The sequence below is a fragment of the Macrobrachium rosenbergii genome, chromosome 42 (assembly GCF_040412425.1).
Source record: "Macrobrachium rosenbergii isolate ZJJX-2024 chromosome 42, ASM4041242v1, whole genome shotgun sequence".
Lineage (NCBI taxonomy): Eukaryota > Metazoa > Arthropoda > Malacostraca > Decapoda > Palaemonidae > Macrobrachium > Macrobrachium rosenbergii.
In genome coordinates, this window is record NC_089782.1 from 23,873,122 (window position 1) to 23,898,121 (window position 25,000).

Genomic DNA, 25,000 nt, shown 5'->3' on the forward strand with positions numbered 1-25,000 from the left:
TTCAAGGCCACTGAAAATAGATCTATCTTTCGGTGGTCTCGGTATAATGGTGTATGAGCCGCGGCCCATGAAACTTTAACCACGGCCCGGTGGTGGCCTATCCTATATCGTTGCCAGAAGCACGATTACGGCTAACTTTAACCTTAAACAAAACAAAAACTACATAGGCTAGAGGGCTGCAATTTGGTATGTTTGATGACTGGATGGTGGATGATCAACATACTAATTTGCAACCCTCTAGCATGAGTAGTTTTTAAGATCTGAGGGCGGCCAGAAAAAGGCCGGATGGACAGACAAAGCCGGCACAATAGTTTTCTTTTACAGAAAACTAAAATTAAGTGAAACCCAAGCGGTGAATGCCTGCCATTCGAATGGTATAACATTTCAAAGTAAAGGATCGGTTAAATTCCTGACAAAAACTGTAACAACATGAAACTCAAGAAAATAACCAGAAAGTTTTAGAAGCCGAAAAGATGCCGAAAGGTGCTCATCAATAACAAACAGTTCATCGCCTTGTCTGGCGGAGTATATAAAGATCTAAAGACTTCACTTCAGAAAGGTCTTATTTTCCTGGTCAGAGAGAGAGAGAGAGAGAGAGAGAGAGAGAGAGAGTTATATTGTCCAGAATCCTATCATCTCAAAAACAGAAACAAAAAACTGGCGAACAGAAAAGACTACAATGTATACCAAATAATAAAAGACGCAAATAAATGGCCACAGAAAAACACTAGAAAAGTTTGGGAGATAAAAGGCCCAAATTGTGACTTATATCCACTTCCCCCCTAAAAACCAAACCAATTCTTGGACAAGAAATTCAATATCGCTTTTGGTCTGATTTTAGTGAACAAAAAATAAAATGGAAGAAATAAAAACACAGAGAACCTGAGCAAGAGATCCCTGATGGGTGGGAGGGGAACGACCTTCGGTTCTCTTCTGAACTGAACTTTTCAGAAAATAACATGAACAATATGAATTTATTTCATATATCAATATTTCGGAGCAACTTTCTTTCTTTCATGACACAGGTGGAAATAATTCAATGAAAGTAAACACAGTGCAAGATATTTTTCGTTTGATTACAATGACATGAACAAAAGAACAATATTTTGAAAGACATTTTCCCCACACATTAAAATCTCATTAGATTTAAAGTGGAGAAATTCCGTACGCGTCTGTCTTCCGATACGTGAAATTTTCCCGTCTCAAGGATCACCTTTTCACAATCAAAACCCAGAGTGACGGTCGTGTATCAGCTGCTCTGTGCATTCATAAATTCAAAGAGAGAACGCATGGATGTTTCATTCACGATTTCATAACAAAAGAAAGGGGCAGCACAGACATAATTCAATTAGCCTTTGCTTCTCGCTTCCTCTGCAGTTAACCTTCACCTTTTAATCTATTTTCAGCTTTGTTCTAGCACTGAAACACAATATATATATATATATATATATATATATATATATATATATATATATATATATATATATATATATATATATATATATATATATATATATAATATATATATATATATATATATATATAATATATATATATATATATATATATATATATATATATATATATATATATATATATATATATTATATATATATATATACACAGGCTTGTTGGCGTGCGCTAAAAGCGTGCTGGAAACAGGCGCTGCTGTCTCCCCTGTCTCCCCTACCTACCTGTTTTGCCTATCCATGGCTCTCTTACTGTCACGGGGAGGACAAACGAGACAAACCAATTTGCAGGGAATATATATGGCTGTGTCATATATCTATATACTGTCACCCGGGGAGGACAAACGATATACACTCGGATTTATATATATATATATATATATATATATATATATATATATATATATATATACATACATATATATATATATATATATATATATATATAATATATATATATATATATATAATATATATTTAGTCTTATACATAATATATATATATATAATGCCGATTAGTCTTATACATAACTTAGAAATTCAGTACTATCTTGAACCAAAAAAGAATTACTTAATGAATTTAAGTAATTTTTGATAGCTAAAACCTGGTAATATTCTAAAGTTGGTCTTCTTTCATCCCAACATATAGGAAACCGGATGATAAAAGTTTTCTAATACAACTCATCAAAAAAGCGTTACCCAAATTAACCATAAAAAAGCAAAAGATTAAAGATTATACAATTTATTCTTTCATAGCAGCAAATAATGAACGTTATTTAAGCATCCAATGACATCAGTGGGAGAGTAACGCACAGGCTATATATATTTTTTTCTGTAGCTAAAAGGCTACTTAATGACAAGAACTAGCCATTCTGAAGAATATAAGTAGCATTGTAATCCTATACAGTTTGTTAAACCGTACCTTGGTGAAAGCTCCTTTAGATTTAGTAAGGCTAGCCGTTTAAAGCTTACCCAAATTTTCTCCAAGGGACAACTTAATTCAGTTTATTAAGCAATGATCATTTTTAATTTTCTAATTTTATAAAAAAAGCAACCAGTAAGTAAAGCTTAATTTTTTTAAATTTTGAATGTCATTTCATATACAAGAGGAATACTTACTTTATTGATTGGACATAAAAAAATCAACAAAAAGCAAAGTAACTAAAAATGACTTAATTTACTGGTCTTGTGCATTAATTAAAAAGTAAAGCGAAGTTGGTTAACGTGTATATTTTCTATGTAAATATGAAGAACTACTGCTGAGAGTAGCCTTCTCTATTAAAATGCAGAGGATCTTCAGTTTAGGCCCACGGATGGAAAAAACAAATCAGTTCGGTTAATAAGATAATATCTCGGTGAAATAAGCCGTACCTGAGTTCAGCTCTTTACATTCTCCGATAAATTAAAGGTGAAGCCACCACCAGTACCATCATTTCAGTTAAGTTTATTTAATGCATTTTACGTAATGATTACGAGGCATGATTCTTAAGTGTTTACTAGCTTTGGTAATTTAAAGATCTGGAATCTACTCAGTTTCTAACCAACAACGAGTACCCAGAGTTATTCAACGAAACAAACAAGACCCAGTGAACTCGTTGAAGGGAATTCGTGCGAAAATAAAGTCGCACTAAAGTTTTACCAAAATGAACAAAATAGGCAGCAGCGGAATGGCGTAATCTAGTCCACTCGATAAAAAAGGAAACGGCAATATCACTTTAAGTCAATTCCTTGCTGCGAAAAACAAGGGCAAGATAGGATTGCTTGGAACGCATTTAGCTGCAGCACCAACACAGAAATTCGACTCGAAAATGTTCCCCGTGACGCAAGCAACATTTAATTCAATTTGCCTTTAATAAAACTGATATTGCTGTTGTCACTTTTTTTTTAAACATTTCGCTGGAAAATAAAAAGTTGGACAATGGACAAAAATTTTTTTTCGTTTGTTTTTTTTATACAACAAATATTGCATTTGAGTTTTTCGTTCCGTATTCTTTGTACAATAAGTATCCACTGTATTTTTGTTCCTTCTACTTTACTGTAACTTTTTTAGGTTCTTTATTCTTTGCATAACAAGTATTTTCCCGTGTTTATGCTGTATTCTTTATGCAACATATATTTCCATAGTATTAGTTCCTTATTCTTTATAACCGATATTTCCCCAGCTTTCCATATTCCATTTGCAAAAAATTAACATTTACTTGTTATTCCATAGTCTCTTTACAAAGAAATAAACCTTTATTTTTCCACCGCATCCTATATAACAAGTATGTCTTCTCATTCAATTAAAAAATATTCCCACTGAGATTTTAATCTCTCCTGGTTATCCAACAGATATTACCCCTCAATTTTTGTATTTTTCATTTATACTCTATTTAACAAACATATCTTCGCCTTCAGTTAAAAAAAATATTCACACTAAGATTTTAAACCTTTCTGTTTTTCCAACAGATATCACCCCTCAATTTTTGTCCCATATTTTTTAAACAACAAATATTACCCCTTCATCTAATGCGATATTTTTCCTTTGTACTCTATTTAACAAACATATCTTCGCCTTCAGTTAAAAAAAATGTTCACACTAAGATTTTAAACCTTTCTGTTTATCCAGCAGACATTACCCCTCAATTTTTGTCCCTTATTCTTTAAACAACAAATATCACCTCTTCATCTAATGCGATATTTTTCCTCTGTACTCTATTTAACAAACACAGTATCTTCGCCTTCAGTTAAAAAAATATTCACATTAAGATTGTAAACCTTTCTGTTTATCCAGCAGACATTACCCCTCAATTTTTGTCCCTTATTCTTTAAACAACAAATATTACCGCCCCCCTTCATCTAATCCGATAACGATGACGTGAATGATTTTCCCGACTGTTTCTGGCCGTGTGCAAGTCATTTAGCGGAGCGGGGACGGTCGTTACTGTGTAATTTTTCCAAGGGATTATGACCTAATCATCGATAAATACAAAGCGTTACAATCATGTGTGCTTTACTTTTATTACAGCCGCCGGTACAATTGCGACCAACAACTGCGTTTTACTTTGCTTTCGGAACGCCGACATGAAAAAAAGGGCTTTAACTACACGAAAAACAACTGGGAAAGCAATAACAACAACAATAACTATGATATTTTTGTGGCGGTATATAAATAAAGACAAAATCCACGAAGGAAAGAGAAACTCTGAAGTGCTGCGAGGCCTTTCGACTGGCGTCATTTACTTACCAGTAAAGGATGCCTGTCGAAAGGCCTCGCAGCAATCCAGCGTTTCTCTCTCCTTCGTGGATTTTGTCTTTATTTATATATTCATCACGTTCTATATTTTCGCGTTTCAGTTATACGTGGAGGTATACAAGGGGAATGCGAAAATCTCCTACACATGGGTTTTATCCTTGAATCGGTAGTTAAATTCGATGACCGTGGCAAAAACTATAAGTTTATTCACCTGTGGTGCCACGCCCTGATAGCGAAAACTCTTAAAAATAATAATAATAATAATAATAATAATAATAATAATAATAATAATAATAATAATAATAATAATAATAATAATAATAATAGTTCAAGCAAAGATGTAATGCATTGCTACCCTAATACAATTCACCTTGTATTTTAATATTTTACTTACGTTTTTATTTATTTAATAACTTGTTAATTTATCATTTCCTAATAGCAGTCTCCTCTCTGTGTTCCATTACCTTCTGTTTGCTTCTTTCAAGATGAACACATTAATATTCTTTTGAAGCTTGAATTTCAAGTCAATGGCCCTAATGAGCGTTCCCATATGAAATAGGTTCATCTTTTGAATAATAATAATAATAATAATAATAATAATAATAATAATAATAATAATAATAATAGTAATAATAATAACAGTAATAATAATAATTCACACCCCCAATGAATACCAACAGTTCGGTCATTTCCAAATGGCATTCCTCATTTACGAACGAAAATACCAAATCGCATTTTTCTTAGGGATACAAACTGTAGCCTGTCATATATGGAGTTCCTTATTAGTAACTTCCTAATCCTTCAAAAGCCAAACAGAATAAATCAATCAACTGTTGATTATATATCAAAAAAGGCATTTGATTCATACTGTTGTTTTTGTCTTCTCTCAGGTATATCCACAAGTCCCTAATCTTTAATTTTTCTCAAAGGAACACCATATTCTTTGGAAGCTTGAATTTCACGTCAATGGCCCCTGTAGGCCTGTTCCATATGACTATGGTTCACTTCTGAATAATAATAATAATAATAATAATAATAATAATAATAATAATAATAATAATAATAATAATAATAATAATAAGGACATAACCCTTCAGAGTGACTAGTGTCGGATCCATCACATACAATACAGTTCACGCTCTCAAATAATAAGTATCAATATATGCCACTTTTCCGGTACATGTTTATAAACCCACGTTAATCAGTGGGTTCCATAACCACATGCCCTCTTGTTTTAGTCCAGCGCTAAGAAAAGCCAGGTAAACATAATGCATCCATTAAGTTATAATACTACAGTACAACTCTGATAGTTCAATGTCACCTAATCCTTTTTCAGCCAATAGGTAACAATTTTTCCATTCTAATGGTACAACATAGATAACTAAATCTTGAATTATTTCACATATTAAATGGAGCTAAGCTAAATAAGTATACCCGATTAGTAAGGATCAACTTTACCGACCCAGTGTTCAAACTAAATAACAACCGATCATTAGTGCCAATCTTACCGATCCAGTGTTCACCGGTGACTTCTCCAAACCCGTTTTTGTACTCAGTCCAGTTGCGGTCGAAATTCTCCTGAGTTTCTTGCTCCATCCGCGCCAGCATGATGGTCCATCCGCCTCCGTTGGTCGTGTGGTCGCACCAGACCTGTCGGGAAGAAGAATCGAAGATTTAAAAAAATTAGGTTCTGACTCGATGACAGGGTTGGTGGTAAATTCTTAACTTTGATAATGAACACAGATTTAGGGCTTAAACTCTGAAACTTGAATTTTAATTTGAAATAAGTTTCCTTTAGAAAACTTTTAAACCTCGATTTAAAACCTGAAGAGTAGGTTTTTAAAACTGGACTGTAAACATAAAACCTTAAGTTTATTTATTCAGAGTTAATATTTACATTCGGCAAATAAGCTTAGAAAATATTTAAAAATTCGGATATGAAAAATTAATTTATATTAATTTACGTCAGGAGACTGAGGATCAGAAAATGAACGCAAGTACAAAGTAAAGAACTTTGTAAGACCCTTCAATCATGTGACGTCTCTCTTGGTTGGTCAGAGTCTGGAGGTCCACAACATGTCTTCAACTCCCTTTCACACTTTACAACTCTGATGGAACGCCTTGGGCAAGAGTCAGTTAATGCTGGTATAAGCCAGCTTGACATCTAGGCCCAAGAGTCAGTGCTGGCATAAGCCAGCTTAACTTAAAGCAACCAGTCAAGTGTATGATTATTCGAACAGCTGTTCAAGTCGCGATAAATATATACAAGGGAGAGTATGCTGAGTGTATCAAGGCCAAGAGAGACAAGGTCTACCCAATTGGGTGGAGTCGCCTCCTACCTTGGGTAACTACGTAGGCGATGACGTATCTTAGAGGTTCCTGCTCGTTACGGCAATTCATCTGCTGACGCAATAACGAGGTAGACAAAGTTCCGCCTACATGGGGGATTTTGGGGGGAAGTGACCAGACCTTCTCTTTCTCTTGGCCTTGGAGTGTATATTTATAAAGCAATGTGCGTATTAATGCAGGCATGCATGTATGCAAAACTTCATGCATACGTTTTCCAAATAACGCAATTAACATGCTTTAGTCAAGACTCAACTATACTTTGAAAGACTTTAACATTAAAAGTAGCTAATGCGAAATTACGAAAGGTAAATGAAGTTGAGGAAATGCATGAAAAATAAACACATTTCCCTCTCAAAATGTTTAACTTGACCTAACACACCAAGAGCAACGTCAAGGGGGAAAAAACAAACAAACATATTCAACCGAAAATGCATAACACTCCAACGTATTTCGCTTTTTCCCCGGAAGCACGTATGAAAGTTTCATTTTACTTTCATTCCTGTTTCCCCCGTTTCGTTAATAACTAACTTAATTTCTGATGCGCTGATGTCCACGGATGAGTTTTTTTTTTTTTTTGGGGCGCCATACCTATATAAATGTGTTGGTAATTTTACATGGGGGAAAAAATCACCTCTGAAATTCTTTTTTTCTGTTTTTGTTTGATTATGAAAAACAGTGCTTTAATATTTCTTTTAGGGTTTAACAGTAGCCTATATAGTTTGATGCAAGCAATTTATACATATAAGATGTAAGCAGGATTTGTCAAGTGATTCCCAAATATGCATTTAAAATCTGTGCTCTTATCATCGGACTTGATAAAATGCAGCTGTTGCTAGTGATATTTCTACATGTTTTAATTTACAAAAGTTTCCTTCATAAATTAAACAAACACATACAAACATACACACCCATATATATATATATATATATATATATATATATATATATATATATATATATATATATACGAGTCTTCATGAACGTTTTCCATCAGAATAATTTCCCTGTATTCTAACTTTCCTGTTTTTTTTTTTTTTATTTAAAGTGACATAAAAAGTAATTCTTAATGAAAATGAAAGACTATTCAATGAAACAGGTCTTGGAACACTGAGAGCCCTTTGCCCGCACGCAACATAGCTGGCGGTTTAATCACAGCTCAATTCGGAGGCTTTCTTGCAGGCTTACGCAAAGTCATCGTACTTCAGGAGAAAGAGACGTCGATGTATCTGATGTAAGCCGGCTTACGATGATGGATTACCAGATTTTTTGGTGTTTTCTTTTTCAAAAGAACTGATTTTAAGAGATTTTAGTTATATAGGAGAGTAAACGCTGAAGCCACTCGATCGTAAATGTTATAAGGAACATGAATTAACATTTTTTTTAATATCTCAAGCATATGGAAAATAACCAAAGCAGAGACACGCACACACCAAGTGGAAAGGGATAACAGGAAATAATCTAGAACTCTTTCTGTGAAGAAGAAGAAGAAGAAGAAGAAGAAGAAGAAGAAGAAGAAGACGAATAAAGTCAACGAAACCGAGACTCGTAACTCGGACGATATGTAAACTATTCGCCAACCCTGATGTAAGGTCAGGGAGACTACAGGGTCTTATCTAAAAGGTCATTTGGGTCGTCCTGATATCAGTAATAGCATAGGGATAGGCAAGCCAGGCTTCTCTCTCTCTCTCTCTCTCTCTCTCTCTCTCTCTCTCTCTCTCTCTCTCGCTTTAGCATAAGCTGGAATTATGTGATCGTATACGTGTGTATGCTGCCTTCTAGTCTGCTTTGTTTGGACGTCCGAGTGGTGGTACAGCTTCGGAGGAGAACGGTGGTTTAGTTTGGTGCATGTAGGTGGTTTAGTTTAGTAAGGATGTGGGGTGGGTGAGTGGTGGGTATTGACGAATGCTGATGAACCTTCTTTGTATGTATATGAAGCGGTCGATCTGATGCTGAGCAAGAATTCTGCAAAAGGGTTGGTAGGGTTGTTTATCCTCGATCCAGCGGCCAAAGATCTTGCTGTTTTCTGGCGTCGAACGCTATACGCTCATGTGCGCATGTGCAAGATCCAGCCTTGATTATATTCGTGGCGAAAAATGTTATCGTATCAAGATAGTACCTGTCCCATCAAAAGTTACTGCAACATTCAAGAAACTTGGCAACTGCATGGGTACTTTTAACAAAGCAAGTACATCCTGCTGCTCAATCAGTGCTCTGCGCAAGAGGAAATAAATATATTGATGTAAATGCGTTTTACACGGTAAGGCGATTTGGATTCAGGCCAGCATAACATATGCCACTACTTAAAGATGACGACCCTGAAAAGAACCTTGGCTGTCATTTCAGATTTCTGTAGGAGCGACGGAACTTCATCGACGAAATGGTGGCTTTTAAGCAACAGACATTCTGAATACCCGTCAGATGAATGCAGTCGCGACACACCTGTAAATATGATGGAAAAAGATTGACTGCATACGTCTGCATTGTTATGGCATCTCTCTCTCTCTCTCTCTCAATAGTGACATCGCTACCATTCTTTTGTTAATTCTCTGCCCTTATAAGGATGCATCTCTATCACTTTTCGAAAACTGATAGCACCTCCCCATTTTATTTCTTCTCTCTCGCTCTCTCTCTCTCTCTCTCTCTCTCTCTCTCTCTCTCTCTCTCTCTCCTCCCTCTCTCTCTCTCTCTGTCACGAAACTCGATGAAACCTACCATTTTACTTCACCAGTATGCGGCTTCCACCTTCTCTCTCTCTCTCTCTCTCTCCCTTACACCCACGAAAACTGATGAAACCTCCTCTACCTTTCTATTTCACCTGTCTTTTTTTTTTTAAGGGAGAGCTGCTAATAAAGGAGCTGCTGTGGCTTAGGCCTGTGTTTCGTCCTCCTCTCCTCATCCTCCACACGCCCTTGGGGCCCTATTGAAGCGAATGTAGTGATCCAGGTGTAGCCCTATCCACAAGCACCTCCCCCACCATCCCCCTCCTCCTACCCCTATGGGTCGAACCCAGCTCACCTCCCCTATCCCTATCATAGGGCTTGTAGTTTTGTCTCGAAACAAGTTCTCACGCTTAGAGGGGCCCCCTATTTTTTTTTTTTTGGAGGGTTTGGAAACGAATGCGTAGAAAAAAAAAGAAAAGGTGTGATGGGGATATGGGAGGAACAATGAAGGTGAGGTAGATTTTTGGTTTTATTTTTTTTATTCTTTTATATGTTTTTTTTGCGCAAGTACAGTAGTATGAATGGCTACGCACACAGTACAGCTCATGTTTACTTTATCTTAATATATATCTATATAGATAGGGAGATATATAGACAGACAGATAGATATAGTGTGCGCGCGCGTGCGTAAAGAGGAAAAGACAAGGAAAAACGGCAGGTAACTCATCCCGAAACGTAAAATCATGATTACAGTTTTCTTAAGAGGAAAATTCAGACAACCAAAATTTTTGCGTAATTCTTAGCATTGCTCCAAAAATTTGATCGCCTGCATCCCTAGAGGCTCTATGCCAGTTCAGTAGAAATTCCATTACTGGGTAAAATATTGCGTCAAAAAACTTGACACTGCAAAAAAAAAAAAAAAAAAAAAGACAGCATATTTCACAGGAAGTCTTCACATATCTTTAACTTCTAAATATGAGTATGATCTCAAAAGGCTATTTACAATCGCGCTCTTTCATAACGAGAGAGAGAGAATATTACATTTACAATAATAAGTTTGGAAAATAAAAAAGTGGAGTTATCAGAAGTGACTATAGTGCTGTATTCAGGAAAAAATACAAAGCTCCACAGTGCATAAAAAGGAAAAGATTTTCTTCCCTTTCTTGTATGACAGTCGTGAGACTTTCATGCTTCGTCAGTACTATCATTAACCTTATTAAATCGCAAATATTCGTAAAGTATAGGCATAAAACATCAACAATTTGCATACAACTAACAAAACTCTGACTTATATATTTACAATGTTCAAAAGTTTACATTTCACGTCAATCAGCTGACTAATAAAAGTAAAAGAGAAAAAGTGTCAACCATTCGTTTATCAACACTACACAGAATTAATAAATAGCGAAAATAAGACACAGTGGAACTCGATTCAACAATAGCTCTAGGATGAGGCAGGATTATACAACTGTCGTATAATACGGCTCCACAGTAATGCATTTCTCATCTCTCTCTCTCTCTCTCTCTCTCTCTCTCTCTCTCTCTCTCTCTCTCTCTGAATCCAGGTCTCTAACTCAGAATGGAATTGAGAGACACGTATGTGACTCTATGTGTACTGGGAGAGAGAGAGAGAGAAAGAGAAAGAAGAAAGAAAGAAGAAAGAAGAAGAAGAGAAGAAAAGAAAATAGGGCCCTAACAATGCAGCAACTGAAAGAATATTGGGTACAAACACAACAACGAAAAACTAAGCAACAGCGCACGAAAAGAAAGAGAGAAAGAAGGAAAGAATGAGTAAAAGAAAGGAACAAAGATGGAAGGGAAAAAAGTGGGCGTCCAAAACTCGAGTGGGAAAGGAAATGACAAAATGCTTACGCATTCCGCTAAAATTTCCCCTGGGAGGCCAATGGGGAGAGAGCCTTGTCAACATCCAGTGAGCAAACTCCATGACAGAAGATACTCAATGACCCAGTGATTGTCTGGGAGACATTAAGCGACATCATGCCATTGATTTCCGATGTCTAAACAACTCTCTCTCTCTCTCTCTCTCTCTCATTTGCTGTTCTCTGCTTGACGTCTAATTTCCCTTATTGGGGTTCAGGATCAACAAGAGGTCCAGATTTCCTCTAATCCCAAGTCCTCACGCTATTTAACCTCACCTGGCCCCCAACTTCTCCTTAGCCACTCCTCAACCCCTCCCTAACCTCTCCTCAACCCTTCCCCAACCTCTTCCCAAACCCTCCCCAATCTCTCCTCAACCCCCTCCCCAAATTCTCCTCAACCCTTCCTCAACCTCTCCTATACCCCCCTCCCAACCTCTCCTGCCCCTCCCAACCTCTCCTCAACCCTTCCCCAACCTCATCTCAGCCTCTCCCCAATCTCTCCTCAACCCTTTACTTAACCTCCCCTCAACCCCTCCCCAACCTCTCCTGTACCCCTCCCCAATCTCTCCTATACCCCTCCCCATCTTCTCCTCAACCCTTCCCCAACCTCTCCTCAACCCTTCCCCAACCTTTTCTCAGCCTCTCCCCCTTCCTTAACCTCTCCTCAACTCCTCCCCAATCCCTCCTCAACCATTCCCCAACCCCTTCCCAACCTCTCCCCACAACCTCCCCCTTACCCCTTAATCTATTAAAATGATGTAGTTGCAGTCAGCCAGATGCAATATTTTTGAAGGTGGAAATTAGCATAATCTAGGTTAACCAAATGTCAAACAAAAGGAAAACAAGGCAAAAGTGACGAAACGTTCGTGCTTTAACAATTATATATATATATATATATATATATATATATATATATATATATATATATATATATATATGCAAATAAAAACACCGTGAATTTAACAATGAATTGTTATGGCATTCCTGATGGGAACGGCCGAAAATAGAAAATATCAATGAATGGAAAAATCTTTGTAATTAGTTAAAAAATGTTCATAAAACACATACCCACGTATATAACTTTGGAAAATTCGAATAAAAAGGAATGAATTATATATATTCAATAACCTGCACATTGCCGTAAGTATGATACGCATGAACATAAAAAGCACATCTAAAAGATTATAATAATAATAGTAATAAATAATAATAATAATAATAATAATAATAGTGTGTGTATTATTATTATTATTATTATTATTATTATTAATGTGTGTATTATTATTATTAAGCAAGCTTCAAACATTAAAACGTCCTTAGGCAAAGAAAAAACAAAGAAAAAAAAATATCTCCAAGAACATTTTCCCCGACAAACAAAAAACCTATTCACACGTAAATACAAATGCATAATAACAGCGGAAGAGAAATGTCACTTAATTAAGGGAAAAAAGAAAAAAACTTCTCCGTAATGTTATCAAGAGGCGGAGGCCACTTAGAACGAATTGTCTTTAAGTGGGAGAAAACGTGCACTTAAGGCACAAGTGGGTTCTTTGCTCAATTTCTGGAATGAGTGGCAGGAGTACTTTTTAAATATACACAGATGCTCTCTCTCTCTCTCTCTCTCTCTCTCTCTCTCTCTCTCTCTCACACATACACACGCACACACATGCGTACTCGTTCGCGTACGCTAAGAATTCTTACAAATTAACGCAGCCTGATGACTCTTTAAGGTAATGTGAGAGAAACTTATTAAGTTTATTAAATACTTCCTAACTGAGCTCCTTTTACTTTGAGTTATTCTGATATTTTGTATTCTGATCATTTATCCTAGTGTGTGAATTGTTACAAATTTTCGTTTGAAATTTGACTCACATATTACCACCTTTTTCACACTTAGAAACGAAAGACCACCTCCTTTTCGAAAAGGGGTTTAAATTTACACGGCTGGTCTCTTGATCAATGATGGTCAGTCCTATGATGGGTAACCATCAACCAAATCCAGCCTCACTGGTGAATAAGCTCTTTTAACCACCTGCGAAATCACGGGATCGGGCATAGGTCTAACAACTTCATCCCAAAAATCATCGAAACTTGCAAAGACCTTAGTAATCAGGTAATGTAGAGCTATGGGTCATAATGAAGTCCCTTAACACAGTGAAGTTTATGTTAGCAGGGGTTCTTAGCCTAAGACCCTCGGCGTATACGCGTCTTAGGTCTAAAGTGTAAGTAGCCTTGTGTGGACGTTTGGACAGTGACATACCGGCAGAGAGACGAGTGTCACAGGTGCAGATCATTTATATATATAAGTTCAAAGTCATGCTCCGAATGTAAAGAAAAACTGAACTAAACACCTGTTCAACCAGAGCATAATGACGATTATGCCTCGGATTTACGTCATTAGTGTCGCTTTGAACAAAGCGCTGTTCGTTTCATGAACATCTTTGTCATTGCCGTTACTATTACAGGCGCATTCTGCTGTGCTATTGTCTTCATCGTACACTGTGTAGTTTAAATTAAGAAGAAAGGCAACTCGGCCTAAAGACCACTCTGGAACTACTGAAACAATTCTGATACTTACCACTCTTAAAGGAAATTTTAGTCTTAACATTTAGTCTTAAGAAAAACCCTCCCAAGTTCGAGAAACTTCCTGCAGAATGTTATTTTTTTCGCATCAAATATTAATAATATTACACTACTGGAAAGATGGAAAGCTCCTTACCCAGGTGCACTAAAAAAAAAAAAAAAAAAAAAGACCGAAAATCCAGTCAGGGTTTTTTTTTTGAGGGGGGGAGGGGGGCTTCTTCAGTGACAAACTGCAGCATTGTAATTTTTTTAAAAACTCTAGTAGTATTTAAATAAGTGAGAATACTGGACATTGGACAAAATGGAGATCATTTATCAACTGACCAGATTTTATATACTTCACATTTATTAGCTTTTATATCATTGACCGTTGTCTCTATAACAGCAGTGATTCATATAACGGATATCTGGGATATCTAGCTGAAAAGAAAAGATTAATAACAAGCTGCAAAATGTACAGACAATGGAATTAATTAGAGAAATTTTACTTCTCTGTCCTTCTTTATTCGCTTGCAGACTTGCCCCTCCATTATATTTAATTTACCTTTTCTTTACTTGATTCTTTAAGCATCACTTTTCTGTTTCTTCTATCACCAACAAATTCGAAATAAAAGAATACGGATATCTGACTTCAGAACATAACGAAATAAAAGTCACTTTATCTCGCATACTCGACAAATTCATAACGATACCTTCTAAACTCTAAAGAACTCCCACTGCCATCATGTTCTAACTTCTGTGTGTGTAGTCAAAACCAGATGGAGCCCCTTCCCGCCAAACCTAGACCGACATGGCGCTACTCCTCAACGGCGTTTTCCCTCCCTCCCTCACCTTTTTCGTTTTTCGCTCACCTGATGATAGCGATATTCCCCCGGCAAGATTATTATGAAACATGGGATAATAAAAGCCTTCACAGACAAGTTTCATAAACAGATAACGGTATCAAGGGCTTACTGGCCATAGAGGGAGGAAATTCCCGAAGTAAAGGGTGATGAATGGTGATTAAACTTTTAAAGGGGGAGGAACGCGCTGAGGCATGGCTGCATAGCTCTTCCTTCTGGGGGAGACTAAAAGGATCTCATGCAAACCGTCATTGACATCGATGGGGATTCTTCTTGTTTCGTCGTCGAAGAGCGAAGGACTTTGGCAAATGCACGCAAGATTTAAAGGGGATAAAACACAGACACACTTTCGTGCCTGGTACAGTGCAGTATCTATTTTGGCCATGGGGCGTGTGTGTTTTTTTGCTACGGGTGCAGTGAACTGGTTGCCAGCTCAAGATTAAAAGAGAAAATCTGAAATAACTTTGAATTAAAGTCATATCTATTATAAGAAAACGTACAGAAAAACTGAAGGCCAAGTCTATGTTTAAATAAACATTCTCACATTGTTTTAATTCATTTACGAATTTGGATTTCATGGAAAAATCTGCCGTGAAGTAATCCTTGTCAAGAAGCCAAGACGCACAGAAACAGAAGGAACTAGGAAATAAAAAAAAAAGAATAAAAAGAAAGACAAAATAAACTTCAGCAACACAATAAACGCGCTTCACAAAAGATATTCTTTTGAGGGGGAGCGAAAATTACGCGGGAAATTAAAGGCGCGCAATCCTGACACTTCATTCCCATGAGAACGGCGCAACCAAACACAAAGCTAAAACAAAGCAGAGAGATAGCTTTAGTGTCTCAAGAGGATTACTCCCTCTGACTTACGAAAATTGTTTCCTGTGGTTTTACGATTGCAGTGCTTGCTTGCTTGGGCCTGGGGGGAGGAGGAGGAATGGGGTGGGGAGAGAAGGAGAAACGAGAGAGAATTTGTGCATGCACTTTCCCGGATTGACGTTTGAAGGGAAGGATGTTCTATCCTAACGGGATGCACTTTGGAAACAATGGATTGCTGATCCGTCATTTGGAAGATGATTGTAGGATCAAACTATTATTTTTCTTTTTTTAATATCGATTTTTCAACCGATTCAGACTCGTTCCAGGGATGGGTCTACTTTCGGATCTATCAAAATGGCAGAAATACGTAATTTCGGAATTGCACTTTAGTTTCATTTATAACAAGAACACATACATACAAACAAAATATTTATATACACATTGTGATTTCAAATAGTTGGATGTGTATACACACACACATACATAATATATATTATATATATATATATATATATATATATATATATATATATATATATATATATAATATAATATATATATATATATATATATATATATATATATATATATATATATATATATATATATATATATATATAAAACGCCACACAAATCCATTCATCTATTGCGCCGTCATTTGCAATCGCAAAATCACCGAGAAATTCAGCGTTTAGTTGCAGCCACACGAAATTGCAATCTGCCCCCAGGCACCAACATTCGTATCTGGGAGGCATCGCAGTTTTTATTTTTCCGATATAGGTTTCTACAATATAAATTGCTCATCTTCCAATAACATCATTTTTAGCCCTGTGTTTCGCCCGTAGGAAGGAATTGTATTTTGCATATTCGTGGGCTTATTTGGTCTTGCGTTTCGGTTATTCCTGTTATTTGCAGAACGTTGCCTCATCAGAGGAAGCGTTTCTAGGTAATCCTCTTGTTATTCATTATGTTTACCTGTTCTCCACCGAAGAGGGTTTCTTGTTTCTTACACGATAATCAGACATTCACTTCGTCAGTGCCACTCATGAGGTGCAAGAGGTACCATGGTTTCTTAACCTCTTTCATTCTACTATTCTCTTTCTTCATCCACCCCTCTCCGAACAAGTGATTCATAGTGCAACTGCGAGGTTTACCTCCTGCTGCACCTTTCAAACTTTTCCACTGTCAATTTCCGTTTCAGCGCTGAATGGCCTTAGTTGCCCCAGTGCTTGGCATGTATGCCTATAATCTATCTATAAATCAAACAGTCACTGAAATAACTGCATATTTCGTATGACTTCAAGTTCTCAATATCACAATTCTCTGAAAGAATATGTTTCTACTTAAAAGTCTTGAAGTCTTAATAATAAAGAATAAAACAATAAGACAATCACCACAGTTAGCAATAAATTCTTAATTACCATTCCTACACGGAATATTAATATCAAAAGATTTCTTATCATTTCTATTTTGTCGTCTTCTATTTCCAGCTGACACAATTCATGACATTTCCATTGTATCCATGACTGGAATTTTTATTTATGCTTTATTTCCATATCCCAAGTTTTACAGTTCCTTTTCTTTTCTTTCTCATAGCGTTGATACATTTAACAAAATCAAAGTACATTCCCTTCGTAACGTGGTTATCAGCACAATTACCATGTTTGACATCAGTTTTGAACTTACATTCTTCTTAGGTATGACATAACATAGAGTACATGAAATCCGTCACGTATATGACATAATTTTATCAGCATTATCAAGAATAATGTGAAAAGTCCCACATTATTCTAACACAACAAAACTTCTCTTTACATCAAGTATAGATTGTAGATAAGATTCTGTCAACTACTGAATCAACCAAACTATCCTCCTCGCTTTCAAAATTACCAATCATAATTTAAGTTTTCCGATCTTTTTTGTTACATCTTCTCCCATGTTATTTATCCTGGTCGTTTCTTCATCTCTACTGTCTCTGATAGCAAAATAAACAACGACAATGCCATTACAGGCATACTTTGTATCAATAACTGAGTTATACCCTGTATCATTAACTGAAATATCTTGTCTTCTGTGCTTTTATTAGCAAATTCTTAACCATAATTTTATCGGCCTAAAACACATTCTGCATCTTACGAACAGACATCTTTTCTATAGTAACTTAAAGCATTTCAATCCTTCTCATGAGATTGTCAATTCTTGGGCTGCATTTCAATTACACAATTTTCTTCGGAATATTATCTATTTTTAGGTTCACGTCCCGGGAAAAATTTGCCGATTCACCAACTGGCTCTTGCCCAAAAATTTCACGCTCAGCAATCCTGACATCTCGCTCAGCAACCCTCTTATATATCAGCTCAGCTTCCTTCTAACACATTTTCTGTATTCTGTATTTGTTTATATTCATTCTCTATCGAAAGCGCTCCTTCAAAAATAATTAGGACAGAGCCACTTCAATAGTCTATAATTTCATCGCTGACGTCATTTAGAACAAGTAAAAAATGCGCTGAAGTTCCTTCGGCGCAATCAAGTTTCTGTACAGCGTATAATCAAGGCCACCGAAAATAGATCTATCTTTCGGTGGTCTCGGTATACTGCTTTATGAGCCGCGGCCCATGAAACTTTAACCACGGCCCGGTGGTGGCCTGTCCTATATTGTTGCCAGAAGCACGATTATGGCTAACTTTAACCTTAAATAAAATAAAAACTACTGAGGCTACAGGACTGCAATTTGGTACGTTTGATGATCAGAGGATGGATGATCAACATACCAATTTGCAGCCCTCTAGCCTCAGTAGTTTTTAAGATCTGAGGGCGGACGGAAAAGTGCGGACAGAATACAGTGCGGACGGACAGACAAAGCCAGCACAACAGTTTTCTTCTTACAGAAAACTAAAAATGAACGATTCTGTCGCATTCTCTGAAATATCTTTTGGTAAATTTCACTAAACCCCTACCATCTTTTCTTCTTTTCATTATGGTTTGTCACACGCTGTTGATATGGAAACAAAAAACAAAACCTGTAGTTAAGAGGTCAATCCCGAATATCGCAAAATGTTAATATCACTGCATTAAAATTGAATGCAGTTAAACAATCTAAACAGGCTTCGTTTCGAAATTTACATCTCATTTGATTCAGTTACCATCGATACGTTGAGCTAATATATTCTTAAACAACTTTCTTCATCCAGCGCTTGTAATTAAAACGTAGAAAACGAACAAGCTTATCATACAACAGGTATGAATACAAACGTTAAGGATACACATTCTCTCTCTCTCTCTCTCTCTCTCTCTCTTCTCTCTCTCTCTCTCTCAATCGAAGAATAAGACAAAATAACAGATTTTCCAGCAGTATCATTAAATGATGGCAAAACTATCGAAAACATAACCAAACCATAAGGTAAAAACTATTTAATAAATATTTTCCGTTCCCTTTTGGATCCATTGGAGAAGACAAATGAAAAAAAGAGGAAGAAAGAACGAGAAAGAAAGGATTTACTATAGATTCAAACTGTTGTGAAAGGATTTACTTCATCTTTAAAACTACAGTCACAAAGACCTCTAAAGGTTGAAGGAGAGAACTTCAAGATATTTATGTCGTTTCGATCCTCCCCACAAGACCATCCAAACGATAATTTATTTTTGTAATTCGAACTTATACCTGAGAGACGTTTAAGTAATCTACGGAAATCTTACTACAATTGCATCAGTGATTGCAATGTTCGGTATTATTAATGCTACTGCCCAGGAAACCCAAATCATTTTGTATCAAAGCGCATTTATTTCTATTCTTCATCCCTTCATATTTTGATGATTAAAAATGATCTTCGTTTAACCAGTGATTTTGTATTTAGGTATTTGGATTTTAAAAACATTCATCTACGAGCGAGGTACACCTATTCAGGTCATACAAACACGAAATATATTGCATCTGATATTATATATTACTTCTTATGAAATATAGAAATATATTACATCTTATGAAATACATTACACCTTATGAAATATATTACATCTTAAGAAATATACTGCATCTTACGAAATATATTAAATCTTATGAAATATATTACATCCTGTGAAATATATTGCATTTTATGAAATATATTACATGTTATGAAACATATTACATCTTAAGAAATATATTACATCTTATGAAATATATTACATCTTATGAAATATATTACATCTTGTAAATCTGGGACTTTAAGAAAAAATTCAATTAATGCCACTTGTGATTCCTGACGTATAAGACTTCCTTGTTGCACCTCACCCACGAGGCATCAACGAGTAACCCGCCCACCGCCCACGCAAGGCTCCTGACCCCAGACTCGCCATCCGGGTAATTAATCCAGATGAAGATCTCTTTTCCAACGGAATTACCAGCAATTTCGTCCGCAGACCAAAGGGGCAATTATCGATGAGGTTTCTTTCAGTAATATATATATATATATAATATATATATATATATATATATATATATATATATATATATATATATATATATATATATATATATATATATTATATACGCGTTTATATATATACATATATATAATATTTATATGTTTATATATATACACATTGTTTATATTGTTTCCCTTCTCATTCGTTCCTACTCTAAAATTATCGGTAGTTTGCTTATCAATGTATATTTAAATAAAAACAATATGATGTCGGTATTTATAAAATGCCATATGATGTCTTTAATTAGTTGTATGCTGGGGAAACAGGCAGAGCTATCTCAGCCAGGGTAACAAGCATAAAAGACTAGGAAGATACTGTTCAAAGATTTCGGGGATTTTCGTACATGGGAAGGATATTGGTCTTACTATAAAGTGAATAAATGCTGCTCTATATCCCAAGTAACTGCCATCATCTGTCAAACTCCCAATATGAACCAATCAGGAAAGCGGTGGAAAGCTGATTTCAAAGCCGAGTTAATTTCAACAACCATTCTCAAGCAAGTGTCCCAACAGATCCGTCCACAGACTCGATCAAGGTTGAAGCTTACGAGCACTGAAGCAACAACAGGCTGACCCCTTTCATCACAGGAACACGAGCAATTTTAACATTACCAAAATGGTAATTCCACCCACACCTGCATATTCCATATGTATGTACTACTATCATCTACTCACGGGCCGTATTCACGGCGATCAGGATTGTAGCACCCTCAGTTGAAATATATGATCTTTGTGTTAAATCTGCTTTAAAACATATATATATATATATATATATATATATATATATATATATATACATACATACATACATACATACATACACACATACAAATTCACTTTACCTTAGGAATAACTTGCAACTATAAGGGCATTATACAATTAATAATAAGAGCGCCTCTCTCAGCCAGCGTTCTAACGTGGGCCTTTGGTTTACTGTATATACAAAGATAAACAAGTCAACTTTGACCATTCGACTATATCTTGAGATAGCCGAGTGGTCAAAGTCGACTCTCTATCGTAGTATCTAAACCAAATCCTAGGTTCGAATCCTGGCTGAGAAAGGTGCACTATCAATTATCATTCCTTTTAGGTGTCAGCTGTTTCCAAGTATAGTGAATTCGATATTGAACGATATTCGAGGCTTAATATTTATGGATATAAATAAGTCACGCGGGTATAGGAGACAAAAATATGTATGTACGGATGCATACTCCATATTAGAATACGGCAGCTTCCCTTCTAATCGCTTTACAGAACTAATCCCCGCATTTGCTTTGTGTGTGTCTGAGAGGTGTGTTTACCGAATCCCCATCATCTCCTCTAATCCAGACGTGGAAGTTTACTAAAAACAAATCCCCAACTCTCTCTCACTCTCTCTGTCAGATATCCCGCAGTGAAATACAGTGAGTATCGTAGGATACTACGGAAGGATACTGAAGATTCTCTCTCACTCTCTCTCTCTCTCTCATATATCCTGCAAAAAATACGCTGAATAACGTAGGATACCAAGGAAGGATATTGAATTTTCTCTCTCTCTCAGATATCCTGCAATGGAATATACTGAATAACGTAGGATACAAAGGAAGGATATTGAAGATTCTCTCTTTCTCTCTCTCTCTCTCTCTCTCTGATATCCTGTAATAAAATACACTGAGTAACGTAGGATACAAGGAAGGATACTGAAGATTTCTCTCTCTCTCTCTCTCTCTCTCTCTCTCTCTCTCTCTCTCTCTCTCTCTCTCTCTCTCTCTCAGATATCAGATATCCTGCAACGAAATACACTGAATAACGTAGGATACCGAAGAAGGATACTGAAGATGCTGCGCGTTGGCTGCAGGACTCCACAAGGACTCTCTGATAGGCTTAAGCGGAGGAGGGGATATGAGACTAATCCTAGCATAGCAAAATTTAATTTTTTTTCGGAAAATAGGATCCAGAGTTGACGTCGGAATAGATCATTAAATTCTTGTAAAATGGAACAAACAAGAAAACTGTAATAGAACAAAGAACTGACGAAGCCACAAACCAGGGAAAAAAAAAGACTAGGATGTAATAATGATAAGAACAATATATTAATAATAAGATGGGTAACTGATGTAAAACGAAGGATGGTAAACGGAGAAAGGAAACCAAGAAGGGACATAAAACAGAAAGAAAGGATGAGATGAGAAAAAGGGAGAACTAAAGCAATACAGACAAGAATAATAAAACCATCCGAAGAATGACAGAAGAAATCACCAAATAAAATAATGAATATGGAATATGATGCCAGATAATAATACCAAAAACACAAAAGCAATAACTTACGGATGTGTGAGAGAATGAGAAGAAACGAAAGGAAGAGAGGGAAGGGAGGAAAAACGAGAACTGTATACGGAAAATGTTTTTTTGTAAATGGTTACAGAAAAGAAAAACAAAACTTTTAAAAGTGTAAGACTAATGATAGCAAACAATTAACGTAAGACAGAAAGAACATAAAAGCTTTAAAGAAAAGAAGACGATACGATGAGAGAGAGAGAGAGAGAGAGAGAGAGAGAGAGAGAGAGAGAGAGAGTCCAGAGCTTTCATGGGTCTTAGTAAATGGCTAAAATTGAAAGCCACAGAATAGCAAGGGGAAAGGTGAACGGGCAGGGAGGGGGAAGGGGGGAGGGGAAGGGATGGGGAATAGGAAGAGAGTGGAGGGGGAGGCAAGTGGAGGATAAGGGGATTCCTGGAGTTAGGTCCTAATAAAGGGGGAAGAATGATGTAGGAGGCGAGGAGAGACAGAATTGAATTAGGAAGACTTTGGGGAAGATCGACTGGAGGCTGTAGACAAGGTCGACTAGCTCAACAGAGAGAGAGAGAGAGAGAGAGAGAGAGAGAGAGAGAGAGAGCGAAAAGGGGGTGGTTCGTGTAGATGTTAAATTATAGGAAAATAATAAAGGAACAGAATAAAAATAAAAGGAATGGAAGAAACGACGACGAATCAAAGACGATGAAGAGGAATAAGACGGAGGGGAAACGGTACAAAAAGGAAAGGAGGAAAAATCGTAAAAAAATTAGAAAAACTAAGGAAAATGCAAATGAGGGAACGAAAAAGTGAAATAATAAGGAAATATGATGCCATTTCAAATGTATCAGACACGAACCCTAGAAAGAATAATGATACGAAGAATTATGAAAATAAAGAACCTTAAAAATCATCAGATAAGCACAAAAATGAAGACCAGAAAAGGGAGCGAATGAATACTCTATTGGAACTAAAAAAAAAAACAACTTTACAAATCATAAAAAAAATAAAAAAATGACTAAAACAAACAAACATTAAGATACAAAAGAAAAAGAATGAAAAAATGGGATATACTTGAAATGAAGATAAGGGACAAAGAAGAGATATTTTTTTGGTTTACACAATATGGCGTCACAACAACAAAGGTCATCGACACGAGAAACAAAACTTTTCAGCTAAAATATGAAAGTGTTTATGACAAACTAAAAAAAAAAAACTTCATAGACCGAGAAATACTGTGACCGAACTAACAGCCTAAGAACGAAAAACAAGGAATAAGGAAATGAAAGCGAAAACAGGAAGTTAAGCTGGAGAGAGAGAGAGAGAGAGAGAGAGAGAGAGAGAGAGAGAGAGAGAGAGAATCTGGGGCTTTCAGGGATCTCAGCAAATGGCTAAAATTGAAAGCCACAGAAAAGCAAGGGAAAAGGAGGAGGAGGAGGAGGAGGAGGAGGAGGAGGAGGAGGAGGAGGAGGAGGAGGAGGAGGAGGAGGAGGAGGGAGGAGGACGAGGAGGAGGAGGGGGAGGAGGGTGAGGGGATTCCTGGAGTTACGTCCTAATAAAGGGGAAAGAATGATGTAGGAGGCGAGAGAGATAGAATTGAATAAGGGAGTCTTTGAGAAGATCGACTGGAGGCTGTAGAAAAGGTCAACCAGCTCAACATGAGAGAGAGAGAGAGAGAGAGAGAGAGAGAGAGAGAGAGAGAGAGAGAGAGAGAGAGCCAGGCGACATTTTCAGAGTTAACACTGTGTGTGTGTGTGTATGAGAGAGAGAGAGAGAGAGAGAGAGAGAGAGAGAGAGAGAGAGCATTTCGAGTTTCACAATTAATACTGCCATCTGAATTTAATTTAAACGAAGAGAAAACTAGAGAGGTATTTGAATTCGTGTTAAATAATTCACTTCCGAGGGAGAGCAAATATTATAGTAAAAAAATTTAACCTTTGTTACCACGGGCTTTATATAAAGCGTCCAGTATGTTGTGTGCACACATACAAAAATCACATGCTCATATAAAAATGCACGAAAACTTGAAACTGATTTTACAATGTCCTGCTCGAAATGTGCTTTATATTCCGAGGTTACAAGATAAAACGCATGCGCGGATATTTAAACGGAACACAGATGTAAATAAACCAAATATTCATACTATCTATACGGTGCTGAAAGGAAATAACTGAGCGTGTTACATCTATGAGAATATACACAAACGTAACCACATTTATATAATAAAAAAATAAGATAAATCTATTGAAATATAAAACGGCGTATTACTGTAAGAGTCTGTTTGTTTTAAGAAACAAATGAAGTAAATATACATCATCGTAAAACGTCATTATAATTCTAGATAATAACGCTACGGCGAACCCCATTTCATAAGTTACAGACACCCGTCCTTCATACTTAACATAGCCGTTTCCGCCCGACTAACTTTCTCT

The 25,000-nt window shown here is 36.4% G+C and overlaps 1 protein-coding gene across 1 annotated transcript in view; it reads right to left on the reverse strand.

The window, feature by feature from the left end:
• Window positions 1–25,000, reverse strand: part of LOC136828059 (fibrinogen C domain-containing protein 1-like) — a 355,430-nt gene that overhangs the window by 26,227 nt on the left and 304,203 nt on the right. Inside the window, exon 2 of the mRNA XM_067085762.1 lies at window positions 6,212–6,353. Coding sequence (XP_066941863.1) covers window positions 6,212–6,353 — 142 coding nt within the window. The remainder of the gene's footprint in view (window positions 1–6,211; window positions 6,354–25,000) is intronic.